The 21,784-nt window shown below is 42.6% G+C and overlaps 1 protein-coding gene and 1 pseudogene across 3 annotated transcripts in view; one reads left to right on the plus strand and one right to left on the minus strand.

Annotated features, from left to right (window-relative positions):
• The first annotated feature begins 3,610 nt into the window (after positions 1 to 3,610).
• Positions 3,611 to 21,784, plus strand: part of PIR (pirin) — a 95,360-nt gene continuing 77,186 nt past the window's right edge. Inside the window, exons 1-3 of one of the 3 annotated variants that reach the window (XM_020912570.2) lie at positions 3,611 to 3,928; positions 5,182 to 5,312; positions 14,252 to 14,344. In XM_020912570.2, coding sequence (XP_020768229.1) covers positions 5,220 to 5,312; positions 14,252 to 14,344 — 186 coding nt within the window. In that variant the 5' untranslated portion in view covers positions 3,611 to 3,928; positions 5,182 to 5,219. The remainder of the gene's footprint in view (positions 3,929 to 5,181; positions 5,313 to 14,251; positions 14,345 to 21,784) is intronic. The other 2 variants (XM_020912629.2, XM_020912482.2) reach the window with 2 other exon arrangements.
• On the minus strand, positions 18,589 to 19,732 carry LOC110149955 (transcription factor E2F6-like; annotated as a pseudogene).

The following is a 21,784-nucleotide window of genomic DNA, read 5'->3' on the forward strand; positions in this document are numbered from 1 at the left end:
CTGGTACACTGCCAGAAACCCATGGGAAAGGCAGTTATGAGTTTCAGTGGTTGATCACATGTAGCGTCTAGGTCAGAACCCTGGCTAATGGACCAGACTGTGTCCATGCAGATTGTTCTCACGAGGATGGAAATGGGAATCAAGTGAACACATCTTTCCTGGATATTTTTTAATGTCCTCTACCACGAGTATATCTATGTCCTTCATAAACAAATGCTTACAAAATAATCAGTCCCTGACTTGGAGCTGTTTCCTGGAGTCAGAGAGTCCGAATCCCTAATATGGAATATTCTAGAGATATTTGTCATTTAATGAACAGCAGCAACTGTGCTTTAAAAAGGCAAATTACCGAAACCTGACCAATTTTGAAAAAAAGTTTTTTTAAGAAAGATTTTTTGAGTTGACTGCTTGAAGGAGAAAAAATGGCAAATGATGAAATGTCTAAGATGTCCATGTATTTCTATAAGCTATATTTTTGAGAAGAGTTTTGAATGAAAAAGGAAAAATGATCGCATAAAATACGTTGATAATGTGGGTGTCCTCAGAGATAGATAATGGTGCTATCTAGAATCATTTAGCAACTGATGGCATATCTACACACTCATATATCCAGCTGCCTGCTCAGCATCGCTGACTGGATGGCAAATGACAGTGTGAAAAGTGCTCACAGCTCCACGTACAAAGTCACATTTCTCATTTCAAAAGCCGGCCCTGTTACAGTGAAATGTTACATGCTGCATATTCCATCTGTAAAAATTTGTGCCCCCCCCACCACCGCCATGCTTGTTTTTCCTCATTTTAAGTTTTCTAGCTTTCAGGTCTACTTTTTTTTTTTTTCTGTGCAACAGCCTACAAGTAGACTTCTCTGCCTTGCCCTGACAATGCACGCCTTTGAATTAGCTTCTCCCTCGACTGCCTTCTCAGAGTTAAGAAAGAAAGGAAGCTCTTCTGCCTGTTTCAGAGGTGGAGGGGACTCTGAGTCCCAGGGGAAGCTTGGAAAATGTGGTAAACTGAGAGCATCCTCAGGAGTATGGCAAGTCCAGTATGGAAGTGTGTAAAAATGTAGAGCGCATCCATCTTCTCCTGTTTTCTTGTATCAGGAAACCATCCTTCTCAATGTCATGTGTAACTGAGGAAACTTTAAGGACTGACCCCTGCGCTTCAGAGGTTACTGCTCTGCCCAGTGAGACACAACATTTCATCTCTCAAGTCTAGTTTAATACATTTTTATCTTACTGGATGGCTGCTTGCCTTGGTAGTAACATTTAGATGAACAGATTTGCTTTCTGAAAGGGTAAATATTTGTAGAAGTCTTTCTTTACTCCAGAGAGCTTTGGAAATCCGCCACATCTCTTTTCTTGCATCAAAGCATATTTTTCAGTTATCTGTCATCATGAAACAAATAATCTGGAAACTGAGTGGCCTGAAACAACCATGTTTATCTGCTCACAAGTCTGTGGGTCTGAAAGTTGGGAAGAACGCAGTTAAGTGTTCATGTCTTAGACATACAGAGTCAGCGATGGCAGCTGGGCCTGGAAGAGCCACTTCCTAGATGGCTTGTCTATATATCTGGCGCCACAGTGTCCTTGGCCTCTGTCTCCTTCCTCACATGGCGTTTCTTCTTCCAAGACCACTCCTCCATGTGGCGTGGGCTTCTTCCAGAATGCTGGTCTCAGAGTCATCACTCCTTTTACAAGGCAACTGACTTCCAGGAGGCAGGAAACAGAAGCTGCCAGGCTACTTCAGAGCCACACGTAGAACTGGCACTGTCCCTTCCAGTGTATTCCATCTGTCAAAGCAGCCACAGGCCCTGCCTAGACTTAGGAGGAAGAAAAGTAAACACCGCTTGTGATGGTGGGGTGAGTGTCAAGGTCACACTGAAGAAGATGTGTATGTGGGAGATACTGTTGGAACCATCTTAGGAAAATAGACTCTTCCAAAGGAGGAGAACCAATGATTGATCAACAATGTGTAATCGTGATAACAATGTGTAGTTGTCATGCTTACCAGGTCAAACATCTCACCTGGATTTGAGAGGACAGACAGGCAAGGTTTCCTAGAGGGAGTGATGTGGAAACTGAGAGCTAAAAGATGAATGGCAATGAGCCAGATCAAGGAGAAAGAAGGTTCCAGGCAGAGGCACAGCAAGTCAACAAAAGAGTGAACGCACATTCGAGAACCTTAAAAAGTTCAGCATAAGGGAAAGAAGGGCCACCTCTATGTGTGTATGTTTATCCTTGAGCAAGTATCAGCATGCTGAAGGTGAGGCTGTGTTAAAGACATCACAGGATTTTCTCTTGAGGGCAAGGAAGGTTTTAGGCGGTTAGTTCATTTCCCTGCGACTTAGAGAATGGTTTGACTACCAAAGAAGATAGATGGTGGGAAGCACTGGACATATTTAAGTGATAATAGGAACAGAATCCACAGGATTTCAAGGTGGACAAATGATGGCTTGGGTTTCAGGCTCAGGCAATTGGCTACACGTTGAACTACTTGGTAGGGAATGCAGAAGTATTTACCAAAGACTGCCAAGTGCCAGACAGAGAGTCCCTGCTTCTGTTTTCTTTGGAGACAGTTGCAAAGGTTAAGTATAATGAAGAAGAGCAGCAAGATTATTTCATGGCACTTTTAATATTCTTGTATATTATCTCATTTAGCTTTGACTCATCGAAGTAAGGTGGTGATTTGAGCCCCGGTGATGTTGACATGTAAGTAATCTGAGGAAAAGCCCTTCCTCTACATGACTGTTAGAGCAGGTCCCTAAACTAGGCCTGCAGCCAAGTGTAGGCCACTACCTTGTTTTTTAGAGCCTATGAGCTTAACAATGGTTTTTACACTTTTAAGTACTTGAAATAAAAAATCAAGAGAGGAGTAACACTTCATGATAAGTGAAAATTCCATGAAATTAAAATGTCAGCAGCCATAATTAATGTTTTATTGAAACGAAGCCACACACACTTATTCTACGTGCTGTCTCTGGATGGCTTGTTGCTACAAAGGCCAACTGCCTCAGCCGCCTCAGAGAACACGTGCAAAGTCGAAAATATTTACTATCTGGCACTTTCCTTCTTCAAAAGCAAGCAATGAGATTTCTGCTGTTTACAGAATAGAAATCCGTAGAGGCTTCTGCAACTCTGCATCGCCCTGTAAAGGGCGAACAGCCGTCAACTTACTGATGTAAGCAATAACTGAGCAGTGCTTAGGGCCTGCCCAGCTCCTTTAATTCTCATCACAACCCCATCAGCGTGTATTGTATTACCGTCACCACGCCCGTTTTACAGTGGAGGCACTCGAGGCACAGAGAGGCTGAGCTACCTGCCCAAGGTCACACAAGGCCCAAGAAATGATGGAGGTAGCCGACTCCAGGCAAAGACAAGTTTTCCGAGGAGGTCCAGTTGGGACCTTTGGCCTGAACACAGCACCTGCTAGGCCTATCCACCCCTCCTAGGGCCCAGAGCGCCTCTCCTAGTGACATTTCCCCTCCCGCCCATCACAAGGGCGGCCGAGCCGGCTGGGGCGGAGCTGTGGCGGGGGGCGGGGTGAAGGGATCCGCGGCGGCGGACTGTCAATCAAGGAGTATCGCCCTTGCCCAGGGCCTCCGAGACCCGTGGACTCCCGCCTCCAGCCTCTCTGCGGCCACTGGCAGCGAAGCGCTGAGTCACGGTGAGGCAGCCGCGGGGCGTCCTCCGAGCCCGGCCTCTCCACGCCCCCCGCCGCCGCCGCCGCCGCACGGGCTGCCGTAGCCGTCCGTCACCCGGCTAGAGTACCTGGCGCCCGCCGGGCCTGGCGGCGCGGACCCCGCCCTCTCTGGCCTGCTTTAGACTCCCAGGGGAGTCTCCTAGGGCGATGGCCAGAGATGCTTAAGAAGTCCTCTGCAGTTTGGTGCAAGTCGCAGACGACTTTTCTTTCTGCGGAGCACTAAGATCTGGTAAGTACCTCGTCAGTGGTGCACGTGCATAGAACTTAATTGGAGGAGTCTGGGAAGATCCAGAAATAGTCCAAATTGGGGCGGGGGGTGGACGTAAAATACTTCCTAGATGCTCACAGGTGGAGGATTGAGTTCACTAAAGGTGGCAGCCCAGGGGAGGGCACATTTAGAGGGAACCTTGACTGGCCGGAGGGTTTTGCTGCGCAGAGTGCTCTGAGGAGCAGCAGCTCACATTCTCAGGACACTGACCACACTCTTTTGCAGAATCTATGCCGTCTTATTACTCCTATTCACAGGTGGAAAAACTGAGGAACAGGGAGGCTTAGCAGTTGGCCTCAGATCACACAGCTGATACGTGGTGAACGTGGGATGCAGACCCAGACTGTGTGGCTCCAGAGTCTGTGCTTGCTAAAATATCTCTCTTGGTTTGAGTGGGAAACTTTGAAGGAATGGATTGTATGTTATTTGCAGAAGAACTTTAGGGATTGCGTGTATTGTCTGCAAGCATTTGAAGTGGAAAATGGATTAATTATACTTGTTTTGTGATATGCCCTCGAGTAGACTTTAGACTCAGAAAGAGGAAGCACTTTTGAATTGGGGGTCCTGAGTAGAATACAGATTGCATGGTCAAGGGCACCTCCTCCGTGAGTTTCCTGTGCTCTTCTGTGCTCTGGAAGACTTCAGAGAAAGCTTCGAAGATTTCTTGCCACTTAAGTTGACCCTGAACTTTAGGGATAGATGAGTCTTTGAATTTGATGACCCTCAAAGATCCCTTTCAGTGCCAGATCCTTGCACATTCAGATAAGAGATACCCAGATCTCTCTTAGCTCATGGTAGCAGCTTCCTTCTGGGGCAACATGGGGTAGGGGTAGGGGCAGAGATCAGGTGAAGCAGGTAAAGTGCTCATTACAGGTTCTAAGTAAATGCCCAGCAGCTGTTATTACTAGCTGTGGTCAAAGGTGGTCCTAGGACTACACCAGATAACCACTGTAAATCATTAGTAGGGTGCTGGGAACCTCCTTAGCACTCACAGGCGTCCACCATCATTAGTGTTGTTTGAAAGCATCTAGCCCAGGTCTTGTGCAGAGTAAGCAATTTAAAATGTGTAGTTGTTAATGTTGGGTTGGCCAATGCAATATTTGGGGCGGGGTGTGGGGCGAATTTCGCATCCTGTGTTTTACAGTCCGTGGGTGGCCGGTCCCCCCTTGATGGCGTCTCTGTCTTGTCCCTTCTCTTACCTGCACCCTCTACAGCTCAGTCTCGGAGCGCTCGCCTTCTAACCTCGGACACGATGTCCTCCAAGAAGGTTACCGTCTCAGTGCTCAGCCGGGAGCAGTCGGAAGGAGTCGGAGCGCGAGTCCGCAGAAGCATCGGGAGACCCGAGGTAGGCTGGTCGGGTGGCTGTTTCATGCTTTTTTTTTATTTTTGCAGAAGGGACTGGTGGGACCCTGAGGGTAAGCTTGGGAAGAGAGGGCATGAGACAACCATGAGCTGCCCCGTGGGGCGCCTTAGGAACCAACGCTAAACTTAGCAATTGGGGTCTCTTTGGGACCAGCCCCACCCCAGGGGATTTCTGTACTGTGGATCCAGTGATCCTGACTGACACGTCTGTGCCCCCCTCCGAACACCCACATCCTATCCTGAGTTGATCTGTCAGCCTCCACGTGCACATGCCCAGACATACCTGCTAGATCCCCCCTAGGTTTACATGCCTACCAGTCAAAGCACCAGGGACAGATGCTGGGGCCCAATCCCAAATTCCTAGGAGAGAGAATCCCATTGCCTCCTCTTGGGTCAGGTCTCTACCCTGGGCCAGTCAGCCATTTGCCAGGCGTTTTGACTTCTTAGAGAGAAGGCTGAGACTGGACTCTTTGGACCTCTTGGTGGGGGCTAAGTGGGGGCTTCCCTCAGAGAAGGTGATTGTAGGTCAGGCAGACATCTTTCAACATTAGAAAGCAGTTTTATTTGAAAATTTGGGGGGACATGGGACTTGGAGAAAAGAAAATCTTATGTGCAAAAGAAGGAAATGGTGATTCTAATCCATAGAATACAGTGCCCAGCTCCAGATTCCAAAAGCAGAATTCTTTTTATTGAGGTATAATTGACATATAATATTAGTTTCAGGTGATATTAATTTCAGGTAATATTAGCTTCAGTATTTGTATATATTGCAGAATGATCACAAGTCTAGTTAACATCTGTCACCATAATATTGTGATGAGAACTTTTAAGATCTACTCTCTTAGCAACTTTCAAATATGTAATACAGTATTAACTACAGTCACTGTGCTATAATTACCTCCCCGTGACTCATTTATTTTATAACTGAAAGTTTGTACCTTCTGGCCCCCTTTATCCATTTCTGTCACCCCCACCCCCTACATCTGGCGACCTCCAATCTGTTCTCTGCATCCATGAGCTTGTTTTTTTTTTGTTTGATTTTGAATTCCACATATAAATGAGATCATACAGTATTTGTCTTTCTCTAACTTATTTCACTCAGCATAATGACCTCAAGGTCCACCCATGTTGTTGCAAATAGCAAGATTTCATTCTTTTTTTATAGTAGAATAATATCCCATTGTATCCCATATACACCACATTTTCTTTATCCATTTATCTGTCATTGAACACTTAGGTTCTTTCCATGATTATTGTAAATGATGCAGCAATGAACATGGGGATGCATACAGCTTTTCAAGTTAGCATTTTCATTTTCTTTGGATAAATACCCAGAAGTAGAATTGCTGGATGACATGGTAGTTATACTACCATGTTTTTGTGGAACTGGCATACTGTTCTCCATGGTGGATGTACCAATTTACATTCCTACCAACAGTGTAGACAGGGTTCCCCTTTCTCCACATCCTCACCAACACTTGTCATTTCTTGTTTTTTTTTTTTTGATAATAGCCATCCTGACAGGTGTGAGGTGATATCTCACTGTGGTTTTGATTTGCATTTTACTACTTAGTGCTGTTGAGCATCTCCCAAAAATATTTTTTGAATAAAGGACAAGTATATTAGGGAAATGGATTAATTTTGAAAAGTGAGGCTAGTTTGTTCCTCTTCTTAAATTCTGCTCTAATATTCTCATACTCTTCCCACCATTAGCTTCCTGTTCCTCTGAGAATGTCTTTTGAGGTCCGTCAAATATTGTTTTTCAAAGGGATACAGGCAAACAAGATTATTCTAAGGGCTAAATGCACAGTGGATGTTGGGAAGATGCAGATGGATGTGGTATCATATTCTTCTAGGCCACATTGCCAGCAGAAGAATTCAAACACCTGTCAGTAACCCATTACTGTATGTTGAGTGTAGCTAATACTTTAATTACTCCATCTGTCAGAAACACATATGCTCAGGGGTTCTTAATTTTTCTGGTCTTAGGAACCCCTTTGGTAGTCTGCTGAAATCCATCAGTTCACTCTCAGAGTGTTGTTTTATAAATTCCTTCTCAGAATAATGTTTTTAAAATGTATAAAATACATGGGATTACACACAAAGGAAAATCTTTGTATTGAAATACAGTTAGCAAAATATTGCAAAAACAAATTTGTAGTTAGTAACTTAAATAATTCTAGTAACATTCAGTAAGAAGATGTAGTTGCAGTTCTCATAACTACTTAATTTCAAAACTTTGAGGAGCAGCAACATAGTTCAATACCTGCAGCAACTGTGATGTGATATGAAAAGAGCTTTGATTTCTATTGGTGACAAAGTCACAGGTCCTGGTAATTTCCTGTGATTCTTTGACTGCACTCATAATTAAAGGAAATGTTACATTTCAGCCTGGAGATGGATGGTGGTGACTTGTTGCACAGCAGTATGAGCGTACTCAATGCCACTGAACTGTATGCTTTAAAATGGTTAAAATGGTAAATTTCATGTTATGTTTGTTTTACTACAAAAAAATTTCAGAAGAAAAAAATATTCAGTTGGAAGTTAGTAAAAATAAAGATATATTTTTTGTTCCCAGCCAAGTTTACAGTCACCCTGAATTCTATATATGGATAGATATATGTAAAATATAAAATTTTCCCAGTTAAAAGTCCCTGGCTGAAAAACCTGTGCTTTAGAGACCCCCACATTCTTCTAATTCAAAGGGTTTACCATGCTCCAGGTACGTCTCTACTCTAAGGAAAAACAAGTGAATAGGAATCATTACTAATGCCATCACCCTGGTTTAATCACTGTTAAAACAGAGTGTTTTCTTTTACCTCTGTTTAGTTATATGTTTTAGTTGTACAGTGTAAACAATTTTGTGTCCTTAGTTTTTCATTTAACAGGGTAGCCAAGCACCTCCCACATTCTTATAAATTCTTCATAAATACCATTTAAGTAGTTATGACATAGTCCAGTGTATGAGCATACCATTATTCCCATTATTCTCTTATTCCTAGCCCAACTTTTTTATTTTTTGTTTAAATATTTGAAAAATTTTTATTGTCATATAGTTGACTTACAATGTTGTGTTAATTACTGCTATACAGCAAAGTGATTCAGTTATAATATATACACATACATATATATACATTCTTTTTTAATATTCTTTTCTGTTATGATTTATCACAGGATATTGAATATAGTTCCCTGTGCTCTACAGTAGGACCTTGTTGTTTATCCATCCTATATATAAAAGTTTCTCCTCCTCCATTTCTCCCCCAACCCATTCTCTGTCAGCAGCCACCAGTCTGTTTCAATGTACATGATTCTGTTTCTGTTTTGTAGATAAGTTCATTTGTGTCATATTTTAGATTCCACATATAAGTGATATCATACAGTGTTTGTCTTTTTCTTTCTGACTTATTTCACTTAGTATGATAATCTCTAGGTCCATCCATGTTGTTGCAAATGGCATTATTTCATTCTTTTTCATGGCTGAGTAATATTCCATTGTATGTATATGTGTGTGTGTGTGTGTGTGTGTGTGTGTCTATACCACATCTTCTTTATCCATTTCTCTGTTGATGGACATTTAGGTTGTTTCCATGTCTTGGCTGTTGTGAATAGTGCTGCTATGAACATAGGGATGCATGTATCTTTTTGAACTATAGTTTTGACCGGATATATTCCTAGGAGATTGCTGGATCATATGGTAGCTCTATTTTTAGTTTTCTAAGGAACCTCCACACTGTTCTCCATAGTGACTGTATCAATTTACATTCCCACCAACAGTGTAGGAGGGTTCCCTTTTCTCTACACCCTCTCCAGCATTTATTATTTTTTAGACGTTTTGCTGATGCTGGCCCTACTTCTAAACATTTAGATTCTTACCATACTTGTTAGCACTCCACACACTGCCAGCTTGCCACAAGATGGACCCCAGCTCTCCCAGCAGAGAAGGAAAACATCACTCATTTCAAGGTGGTTACTTTTCAAACTTTTTGCACCAAGACTGTATCAGTGGAAAATAAAATCTCATTAAAAAACTAGAGCACAGAGCTATTGTAGGGTAGAATTTACAACAGTGTTTAACATTAGTGGCTCTAGGTGACACATTCTTTGTTGCTGTAAATATGGAGGTAGAGGAGTTTATAATATTGTTTTGGTGATGAATGGTGAACAAGAGATGGAACTGGGCTGAATGGTCCATTATACTGTATATGGACAGGGTAGCCAGGCTATAATTGGAATGATTGTATATCATCATGTTGGTGGGTGTGCTTCCAACAGGAAGGAAATCCATCACTCATCTGCATTTGTTTCTATGCCCAACTCCTTCTGCCAGGCAGTCCTTTCTGATGTGATTTTCCTTGGGCCACTCTCAAGCAGGCATACCTCAGGGGTATTGGGGGGTTCAGTTCCACACCATTTCAATAAAGCAAATATTGCAATAAAGTAGGTCACACAATTATCTTGGTTTCTCAGTGCCTATAGAAATTACTTATGTTTATACATACTTAGTCTACTAAGTATGCAGTAGTAAATGTACATACTTCTTTGGACTGCGAGGAGATCAAACTAGTCAATCCTAAAGGAAGTCAGTCCTGAATATTCACTGGAGGGACTGATGCTGAAGCTGAAGTTCCAGTACTTTGGCCACCTGATGTGAAGAACTGACTCATTGGAAAAGACCCTGGTGCTGGGAAGATTGAAGGCAGAAGGAGAAGGGGACAACAGAGGATGAGATGGTTGGATGGCATCACCAACTCAATAGACATGAGTCTGAGCAAGTTCTGGGAGTTGGTGATGGACAGGGAAGCCTGGTGTGCTGCAGTCCATGGAGTTGCAAAGAGTTGGACACGACTGAGCAACTGAACTGAAAAAATGGTAATGGTCACCTGAGCCTTCGGTGAGTTGTAGTGGTAAGATCTGAGAATTTCCAGATGTTCAAGCTGGATTTAGAAAAGGCAGAGGAACCAGAGATCAAATTGCCAACATCCACTGGATCATCGAAAAAGCAAGAGAGTTCCAGAAAAATATCTGCTTCTGCTTTATTGACTATGTCAAAGCCTTTGACTGTGTGGATCACAACAAACTGTGGAAAATTCTTAGATGGGAATACCAGACCACCTTACCTGCCTTCTGAGAAATCTGTATGCAGGTCAAGAAGCAATGGTTAGAACCAGACATGAACAACAGACTGGTTTCAATTGGGAAAGGAGTACGTCAAGGCTTTATATTGTCACCTTGCTTATTTAACTTATATGCAGAGTATGTCATGCAAAATGCCTGGGCTGGATGAAGCACAAGCTGGAATCAAGATTGCTGAGAGAAATATAAACAACCTCATGTATGCAGATGACACCACCCTTATGGCAGAAAGAGAAGAAGAACTAAAGAGCCTTTTGATGAAAGTGAAAGAGGAGAGTGAAAAAGTTGGCTTAAAACTCAACATTCAAAAAACTAAGATCATGACATCTGGTCCCATCACTTCATGGCAAATAGATAGGGAAACAATGGAAACAGTGAGAGACTTTTATTTTCTTGGGCTCCAAAATCACTGCAGATGGTGACTGCAGCCATGAAATTAAGATGCTTGGTCCCTGGAAGAAAAGCTATAACCAACCTAGATAGCATTATTAAAAAGCAGAGACATTACTTTGCCAACAAAGGTCTGTCTAGTCAAAGCTATGGTTTTTCCCATGAGAGTTGGACCATAAAGAAAGCTGAGTGCCGAAGAATCAATGCTTTTGAACTGTGGTGTTGAAGAATCTTGAGAGTCCTTTGGACTGCAGAGAGATCAAACCAGTCAATACTGAAGGAAATCAGTCCTGAATACTCATTGGAAGGACTGATGCTGAAGCTGCAATATTTTGGCCACCTGATGCGAAGAACTGACTCATTGGAAAAGACCCTGATGATGGGAAAGATTGAAGTCAGGAGGAGAAGGGGACAACAGAGGATGAGATGGTTGGACAACAGAGGATGAGATGGTTGGACAACATCACTGACTCGATAGACATGAGTCTGAGCAAGTTCTGGGAGTTGATGATGGGCAGGGAAGCCTGGTGTGCTGCAGTTCATGGAGTCGCAAAGAGTTGGACATGCCTGAGCGACTGAACTGAACTGAGTGGCAAGATGGTGTGGAAAACACCAAAAGAACGTTTTTGCCAACCCAATACTTTGTTGGCCAAAAGCTTATTGATAAAATATACTGATGAAATGTTCATTGCAGTACTGTTTACAATAGCCAGGACATGGAAGCAACCTAGATGTCCATTGGCAGATGAATGGATAAGAAAGCTGTGGTACATATACACAATGGAATATTACTCAGCCATTAAAAAGAATGCATTTGAATCAGTTCTAATGAGGTGGATGAAACTGGAGCCTATTATACTGAGTGAAGTAAGTATGAAAGAAAAACCCTAATACAGTATATTAACGCATATATATGGAATTTAGAAAGACGGTAATGATGACCCTATATGTGAGACAGCAAAAGACACAGATGTAAAGAACAGACTTTTGGACTCTGTGAGAGAAGGCGAGGGTGGGATGATCTGAGAGAATAGCACTGAAACATGTATATTATCATATGTGAAACAGATCGCCAGTCCAGGTTCAATGCATGAGATGGGGTGCTTGGGGCTGGTGCACTGGGATGACCCAGAGGGATGGGATGGGGAGGGAGGTGGGAGGGGGGTTCAGGATGGGGGACACATGTACACCCATGGCTGATTCATGTGAATGTATGGCAAAAACCACCACAATATTGTAAAGTAATTAGCCTCCAATTAAAATAAATAAAAATAAATAAAACAAAAAATATACTGGTGATGTGAATGTCTGCAAAGAAAATCTAACAGAAGCTACAGATGAATTATTAAAATCAATAAGAGCTTAGCAGTGTTCAAAATCACCTTTCTAGTCACACTTCTGTTTAAAATTTTTTTATTTTATTTTTTGCCATGCCATATGGCATGTAGGATCTTAATTTACGACAAGGAATTGAACCTCTGTCTCCTGTGGTAGAAGTGTGAAGTCTTAAACAATAGACCACCAGGGAAGTCCTTCTATTTGCATTTTTGATTCCTAGCAGCAGACTGTTTAAAAATATTCATTTTTTTTGTACTTGTTTATAGGGACAGATGGTAGTGTGTGATCATTTCACAGTATTTACAAATATCAAATCATTACCTTGTACATCTGAAACTAATATAATATGTGTCAATTATATCTCAAACATTATTTATAATACCATAAAATGTATGTTAGTCAGAATTTGATATATGCAAAATCTGTATGGAGAAAATTATAAATCCTATTGAAAGACATTTCAAAGACCTAAATAAATGGAAGTAACCATGTTTATGAATAGGAAAACTCAATACTATATAAATATCATTTCTCCCCAAATTGATCCATACATTCAAAGCAGTTCCAACCAAAAGTCCAACATTTTTGTTTGTAGATGTTTTCTAAAATTTGTGTAGAATAGCAAATGGCCAAGGATAACCAAGGTGACCATAAAGATATGCTGATGACAGCGAGCTCTGCTTTTGCCTCTCACTTGGGCTCAAGATTTATCTTCCTTTGCTGTCTAGTTTTTGCACAATATACTAGACACTGAATATTCATAGTACTGTTTATATATATATATCATTTATATACATATCTCAAACTCAATGTGTCCTAGAATGAAGTCACCATGCCTACTTCAAGGGTCCTTCTTCTGTTACGTTTCTTGTATTTCTGGATGGCCTTACCACCCTCCCAGGCCCCATAGCTAGAAATCTGGAAGTGATCTAATGCTCTTCCTTTTTCCCATTCTCCATCACTACTGCCATTGCCTTAGACCTGGCCTTTGTTGTTGCCCAGACTGTTGAAAAGTGAAAGTGAAAGTCGCTCAGTCATGTCTGACTCTTTGCGACCCCATGGACTATACAGTCCATGGAATTCTCCAGGCCAGAATACTGGAGTGGGTAGCCTTTCCCTTCTCCAGGGGATCTTCCCAACCCAGGGACTGAACCCAGGTCTCCCACATTGCAGGCAGATTCTTTACCAGCTGAGCCACCAGGGAAGCCCAAGAATACTGGAGTGGGCAGCCTGTCCCTTCTCCAGGGGATCTTCCTGACCCAGGAATCGAACTGGGGTCTCCTGCATTGCAGGTGGATTCTTTACCAACTGAGCTAGACTGTTGAAAGCACCTTCTAAATACTCTTTGCCTCCCATCTCTTCCTTTTCCAGACCATCTTCCACATATATGCTAGAATGGTCTTTCTAGATCTTATCATGTCAATCTTATTAAATCCATCACCTTCAGGATAAAACCCCTGTCCTCAGCCCATCTCTCATCATAGTTCCGTGTGCATTTTTGCTTGACAAGAGTAGTTTCCTCACAGGTTTTCAATCTTACCAAGCTGCTTCTCTGCTCTTTTATTTAGAATATTCTTCCTTCTCCTGTTTCTTCTTGATTAACTTCTACATATATGTACTTCAAGACTCAGCTCAAGTGACACCTCCCTGGTTGAACCTGCTCTAATGTCTCCCCACTCTCCTATATGTTAACTTCCTCCAGAGCATTTATCATCATAGCACAGTAATTGATGTTCTAGTGTGTTCCCCCTTGAGATTATGAATCTTTTTGGACTGTATCTTGTTTGTGCTTGACTACTTAGATCTTAGATGATCATGAATCATTTGTCCACTTCTCATAAAATGTCAACTGTTTAACTTAGTGAATTTGTGTGTGTGTGTGTGTGTGTGTGTGTGTGTGTGTAAGGAGTTCTTTCCTGAAAGCATTTTGTATTGCAAAAAGTTACTTATTAGCCAAGTCATTTTTAATGAGATTCGTTAGATCTGTTTATGAATGTAGCCCCAAGTAGTGTGACTTAAAAGGCACATCTAATCTGCTGGGTTTTATTTTTATTTCAGTTAAAAAATCTGGATCCATTTTTACTATTTGATGAATTTAAAGGCGGTAGACCAGGTGGATTTCCTGATCACCCACACCGAGGTTTTGAAACAGTAAGTAAAACAGTTTGACTGCAAAAGTGTGTATTTTAAAATTTACCTCTGTTCTTAAAATGAATACTCTGTTCTAATAGAAAATTCAAATTTGGAAGCAATAAATAATAGGCCAGAGTTAATAAGTTCCTGGCTATAGACTGGCTGTTAATAGAATTGTATTAATAATGTCTGTTTTATATTGTCCATGCAATTCTTCAGGCAAGAATACTGGAGTGAGTTGCCATTCCCTTCTCCAGGGAATCTTCCCGACACATGTATTGCAGGGAAAATGTAGGGACAGTTCCTAACAAAGTTTAGTCACCTCCTCCCTGAGGAAAACAGACCAGGGCTTAGTGTGGTTGTCAAGCCCATTACTGAATGAATAAATATTTATTGATGTGTGGTGACATGAAGCCACGGTTCAGGTCATCTTTTGTATGTTAGGGTGTGTGTGTGTGTGCGTATGTTTGTGTGTGTATGTATTAGGGAGAGAGGACAGAGGCAGAGGGAGGGAAGCTGAGGAAGAATGAGGAAGAATGAGGCATGACTGCTGCTTGAAAGTGAGAGTCACTCAGTTATGTCTGACTCTTTGTAACCCCATGGACTATACAGTCCATGGACTTCTTCAGGCCAGAATACTGGAGTGGGGAGCCATTCCCTTCTTCAAGGGTATCTTCTCAACCCAGGGATTGAACCCAGGTCTCCTGCATCGCAGGCAGATTCTTTACCAGCTGAGCCACCAGGGAAGCTTACATCTAGGATATTGTCTAGTTAAGGAGGTGAAAGATGAGCGGGTAAAGAGTTAAACACTGCAGTGTGAAAATAGAATAAACCTAGAAGCTTCTGAAAACAGTATGAAGGATTAAGATCATTGAATGAAAAAAAAAAAAATCACTGAATGGATTTCCTTTCCTCCCTTAGCCATTTGCCTTCCACTCCTCTTCTCTGATCACTTCAGGGCCCACTCCTCTTCTCTGATCACTTCAGGGCCTCTGTGCCTTGCTTTAAGCAATAATGGAAACCATGCCTTCCTCCTCCCCGACATGCGTGCTGAGTTCTGACCCAGATCTCAGAGGTCTCCCTACTGTGCTCTTCTGCTTCTGGTATCAAGACATTCTCAACACCCCATCCCACAGCTCCAGCTGCCATTTTACTAATCCTTTAAGATCTGTTCATTTCTTAACCATCTCCTTCATATCTTCCAGACAGTCCCAAGAGGATACCCTTTCTCTTTCATGTGGCCTCCATAGCATTAGGTTTTTTCTAGTCTCATACATGTTAGATCTTTATGGTGGCCTTGATCATATTCCACTTGTATTAAGATGAATTTTCTGAACCTCCCCTCCCACACCCAAGAGGACTGTAAGTTTCTTTACCTCATATCATCCCGCCCATCTCCATGTTCTCCTGGTGGAGATTGTGTCTTGCTTGGCTGAATTTAATTGAATAATAAAAAGAGATGGATTTGGCTGAAGATGATAAATACATTAAATAAAATGATGAAACCCATCACTCTCTTATCCATTATGGAAACGAGATTTAATTTCCTTTCTAAATGACAGTTTATAAGTTGTAAGGTGCTCCATGTTAAACTACTCTGGGAAAGGGTTCAGTGGTAGAATATTGGTGTTTGACTCTTCTGAGTAAGAAGTTTCCATAAAAGTGTATTTGTTATTACAGGCAATCCTCATCATCTGTGGATTCTGGATCAGTGAATTCACCTACTCACTAAATTTATTTATAACTGTGGTGCTCGCACCATCATTTGTGGGTACGCACGTGCTCCCGGCTGAGGGTGAACAAGACAGTGCTCTGCTTTCTTGCTTCAAGTCTCCTACTGCAAACAAATGTCCTTCCTGAGGCCAATTTAGTGCCACATTTTGTGCTTTTTGTTGGTGACCTTGCTGTTTTAAATGCCCCCAGGCATAGTGAAGTGCTGTTCAGTGTTCCTAAGTGCAACAGGCTGTAAGGTGCCTTTTGGAGAAAGTATGTGTTGGAGAAGCTTCCTCAGGCCTGAGATGTAGTGCTGTTGGCTGAGTTCAGTGTTAATCAGTCAACAATATATAGTCAATAAGGTGTCTTTAAACAGAAGCACACATAATAGAAGGTTACGTATTGATTCTTGGTTGTGAATGGAGGCTTGCGGGAGCCTAACCTTGTACTTCCCCCGGAGCAATGGTTCAGTATTGGCTCACTCTCTGATCGTGGCAACTTAATAGAACATCAGTTCAGTTCAGTTCAGTTGCTCAGTCATGTCTGACTCTGCGACCCCATGGACTGCAGCATGCCAGGCCTCCCTGTCCATTCACCAACTCCCAGAGTTTACTCAAACTCATGTCCATTGAGTCAGTGATGCCATCCAACCATCTCATCCTCTGTTGTCCCCTTCTCCTGCCTTCAATCTTTCCCAGCATCAGGGTCTTTTCCAATGAGTCAGTTCTTTGCATCAGGTGGCCAAAGTATTGGAGCTTCAGCTTCAGCATCAGTCCTTCCAATGAATATTCAGGACTGATTTCCTTTAGGATTGACTGGTTGGATCTCCTTGCAGTCCAAGAGACTCTCAAGAGTCTTCTCCAACACCACAGTTCAAAAGCATCAATTCTTTGGCGCTCAGCTTTCTTTATAGTCCAACTCTCACATCCATACATGACTACTGGAAAAACCATAGCTTTGACTAGACAGACCTTTGTTGGCAAAGTAATATCTCTGCTTTTTAATATGCTGTCTAGGTTGAAGCAAGCATCTTTTAATTTCATGACTGCAGTCACCATCTGCAGTGATTTTGGAGCCCAAGAAAGCAAAAGTCTGTCACTGTTCCCCCTGTTTCCCATCTGTTTGCCATGAAGTGATGGGACCAGATGCCATGATCTTAGTTTTCTGAATGTTGAGTTTTAAGCCAACTTTTTCACTCTCTTTCACTTTCATCAAGAGGCTCTTTAGTTCTTCTTCACTTTCTGCCATAAGGGTGGTGTCATCTGCATATCTGAGATTGTTGATATTTCTCCTGGCAATCTTGATTCCAGCTTGTGCTTCATCCAGCCCAGCGTTTCTCATGATGTACTCTGCATGTATTTTTTTTTTTTTTTTGATGAAAAAGATTCATTTATGTAACACGTCTGCAGTTTACAGAGGACTTTCATTTACACGATCTCCTTTTACTCTCAGAACGATTTGCAAAGTAGAACACTTGTCACATTTCACAAGTAAGGAACTGCTGCTTAGAAACAATGCTATCACCTGTGGCCATACTTCCTGTGTGGGTTTTGGGGGCACCACCTTCTTCAGCCATTTTTTCTCTCCTCCTCTCTTTTTTCTCTCTTGAGAAAGGCTTTTTCTTTGGTGAAAGTGAAAGTGTTAAGTCTATCAGTCACGTCCAACTCAGTGACCCCCATGGAAATCTTCAGGAAAGAAACTGAAGTGGGTACCTCCCCTTAAAATAAATGCCAACGGGCCTTTCCTCTTCTCCTGCTGGTACCCTCTCATTAGGTGGCCTCATCCACTCTCATGTTCAGCCATCACACTAACTGACAGCTGCCAAATCTACAATGCAGAGCCTGGAATCCTCCGAGGAGCACTTGACCTATACACACAACTTCTGCCTCGTAGCCAAGGCCTGCAGAGGCAGCTGGCAGGGACTGTGAGGAGGGAGGAGGGTGGTGTTCAGCTGAGGGACAAAAGCCACTGGAGCTTGGAGGTGTGCAAATCCTAAATACTTGGCATGATTTTCCAGCATGTTGATTTTTGATTCCTATGCTGACTCTTTTCTACATGGTCCTAATCTCACGTTGCTTCAATTCTTTCTTTGAAAATGAGAGAAGTTTACAATATGAATCTGAACAATATAAGAATCTTGTATGAGCCAAGCATTATCAGTCTAATTATACCATTCACTCACTCACTCACTCACCTGATTTGTTCAAACATTTATCAAGCGCTTTTCAATTGCCAGGAGTGGCGCAAGGCGTTGGGCTTAACAATGATTAAGACAAAGTCCCCCAAGGAGCTCACAGTCTAATGGTAAACTACTGAGTAAACTGAGGCACAGAGTGGTAATGTGGCAAAAAAGCAGTGAATAATTATAAAAAGAGCTCTTTTCAAATGCAGAAACCATCATTATCCAGGAATCTAAGGAGCAAAGTGCTTGGAGGTGCTCCTGGCCTTCTTGCAGCTATCAAGCATGAGAAAATAACAGGGATGATTTATTGCTCTGAGGATCTTCGTCCACACAGGAGTCCAAGAGACTCAGTGCATGGTACCTCAAACACCATCAGTTGGTCACTTCAAGCAGTTCTTCACTTTGCTGTGGAGAATTTTCTTCTTTATCAGGTTGAGGGTGCTCCGAAGGCTTGCTTTTGGATGAAGAGGTCCCTACACTGTCTGACGTTTTATTACTTGAGTGGGAACCCTGCTCCACTTCACATAAATAAACGTCAATGGGTCCTTTGGTGCTCCTGATATGTACTATGATAGAATCCTCTCTGGGAGCTGGAATATCCAGTCTGGTTTCTGCCTGCGCTTTAACTGCAATTACAATCTGTTCATGGAAAGCTTGGATGCTGTGAATGTCTTGATATGTCACATATGCTAGTCTTTCATTTTCTTTGTCATCTGTCAACTCAAACAACTGCTGAGCACAATCCTTAATTAACTAATCTAGGGCATCTTCCGGAGAAGGCAATGGCACCCACTCTGGTACTCTTGCCTGGAAAATCCCATGGACGGAGGAGCCTGGTAGGCTGCAGTCCATGGGATTGCACAGAGTCGGACACGACTGAGTGACTTCAGTTTCACTTTTCACTTTCATGCACTGGAGAAGGAAATGGCAACCCATTCCAGCTTTCTTGCCTGGAGAATCCCAGGGACGGGGGAGCCTGGTGGGCTGCCGTCTGTGGGGTCGCACAGAGTCGGACACGACTGAAGCGACTTAGCAGCAGTAGCAGGGCATCTTCCATTGCTGATAAGTCAGACAGCTCCTCCTGCAGCTTCTTCTGTTGGGGCACTGCTCCAAAATTGCTAAGATCAGATCCTATCCATCGAATATTGTTCTTAGACTTCTTTTCAATCAGGTCGATTCCATCTAAGACGTTGGTGATGTCATACACTCTTCGTTTTCGTACTCCCAGTTTCGTTGCAACCTTGTTTAAGTCAAGAATGCCCCCAGGAGCAGATCTGACAAGATCCATAAATTTTCGAGTTAAATAAACCAGTGACACATCAAAACGAGGTCTCTTCACTTTTAGTGCTTTTCTCATGGACACATATTGTACATTATCTTCCAAATTAATCCTTATTTTTGATGGCAGCAGGCGCTCCACGCTGAGGGGTCGTGGTGGCGGCGCATACTGTCTCCTCCGCCGGGTCCACAAGCAGGCTGGGCAGCTTCCGTGCCGGCTGCTGCTGAGTCATGCTGCCCAGCCAGTCGCTCCTCGCCTCGCACCCCCAAGAACTCTCCCGCCTTCTCTGCTCCGCTTGGGTGCTGTCCCCCGCAACACAACACGCGGGGCCCTGGGGAGTAAGGGAGTGGTCGGGGGGGGCGGACTGGGCGCAATCCTGGGAGGTGGGACGCCAGTGGGCTAAAGAGCGCCATGACCCGTGCACCTCAGGACGCCAGGCCCGCCATCTTCCCACATCTGCACTCTGCATATAAGTTGAATAAGCAGAAATAGAATATCACTACTGTGAATAACTAGAATCAACTGTTTCCCTCAAGAATTTCCCGCCAAAGTGTAGGTAACCCAAGTTTCAGCTGTCTTTTAATATGAACTTCAGAAATCTACAGGGAATTCCATGGCCTTCTGGTGGTTAGGACTCCATGCTTCCACTGCAGGCGTAGATAAGTTCATTTGTGTCACATTTTAGATTCCACATAAAAGTGATATCATGTGGTATTTGTCTTTCTCCTTCCTGACTGACTTAGTATGATAATCTCTAGTTGCATCTGTGTTGCTGAAAATGGCATTATTTCATTCTTTTTTTATGGCTGAGTAGTATTCCATTGTGTATTTATGTGTGTGTGTGTGTGTGTATACCACATCTTCTTTATTCAAGAAATATAACTGTGAGCCAAGAGCAAGAACCTGATTTTATTGAGTTAATGGCCAATTATTTTCTAAAACTTAACTCTTCACTTTGGATAGTGAGGTATTTTCTGTTAAAAACTTGCAGAAAACTTTAGGAAGAAGGAAGACCCTGGAGGAGAAGGCACAACTGGTGGTCCCAAGACAAAGGGGAAAATGTATGCAGTATTTCCTGCCTGGAGTTTGTACTCCGGGAAGCATTGTTTTGAAAAGGCTTGTGGTAAAGGGTGGAATGATTTTCCACTTACCTATTTCTGGTCTGGCCTGATATCTTGATTTGTTTAGGGCAACTCTAAATGGTCAGAAACAAAGAAGCCTCTGAAAAAATGCACAGCACTCTTCCTTTTTAATCGACACCCTGCCCAGGTTTAGTTTCGCCTGAAAGAGAAGTACGTCAAGTTCACACACCATTGACGAACCCTTGACCTGCCCTGAGAAGAAACACATTTTGTGCCTTTAAATTATAGCCTTGGGACTTTTCCAGTTTTTAGCACTGAAAGACCTGTGTTCCCGGGAACCCCTTGTTCCTGGAGAAACCAATGCTGTTGGTCACGCCTGCTTCAATTGAAGGATGGTTAGGAGTAACTGTCCTGCCTGCCTCGCAGGGCTGTTTTAGGATGGTCTGGTCCATTGTTTCCTTAGCTGGGCTTAGAAATGTTTTGTCACGTTTTTTACTACAAGCCTTAGCAGGTTCTTTGATCTTGTTCAGGAGAACAGACCTGCTTTATTTCCAAGGGTGTGCCTATCAGAAAAGCCACACTTACGTTTACTGGTTGGCAGCCAGTGGCGTTTGCATGCAACCCCTGAACAATATCCCAAGAGGAAGGGTAGGGTTCTGGTGATTCATACCTAAAACTTACAGCTGGATCCAAACCTCCTGTCTCCCACACAGTCTGTTTTTACTAACTCATTGTACTTTCAAACCCAAAGCATACCATTGTTGAATCAAAGCTGGAAAAAAAAAAGAGTTGAATTCAAAATCTATTCTGGAAAGAAAAAAAAATAGGAAAACTAGGAAAGAAGGCTATTTTCTGAACATCAGAAAGACTCTATTGTTCAAGGAACATCCTCTGTCATCTCTTAATATGGCAGTATTGACAAGTTCCTGACACTGTGAGAAAAAAGATGAGAATGTCTACCAGCACTATCATGATTGAATATGGTTCTGGAAGCTTTGAGGCCATTAATAAGAGTTATACCTATTGGAAAGGAGGAGGAAACAAATTCTTGTGGGTAGTATGCTACTAAAGGAAACCCCATTGTGGCTGCATCTAGCTTTGGGTGGTGATGTGATTGGAGGAGGAAATTATGGTCACAGCTCAGCATATGGATGGATGTTAGTACGTATGTTTACTTGGCATGAATTGAGGGTGATGCTAAT

Source organism: Odocoileus virginianus, unplaced genomic scaffold, assembly GCF_023699985.2.
Source record: "Odocoileus virginianus isolate 20LAN1187 ecotype Illinois unplaced genomic scaffold, Ovbor_1.2 Unplaced_Scaffold_6, whole genome shotgun sequence".
Taxonomy (NCBI): Eukaryota; Metazoa; Chordata; class Mammalia; order Artiodactyla; family Cervidae; genus Odocoileus; species Odocoileus virginianus.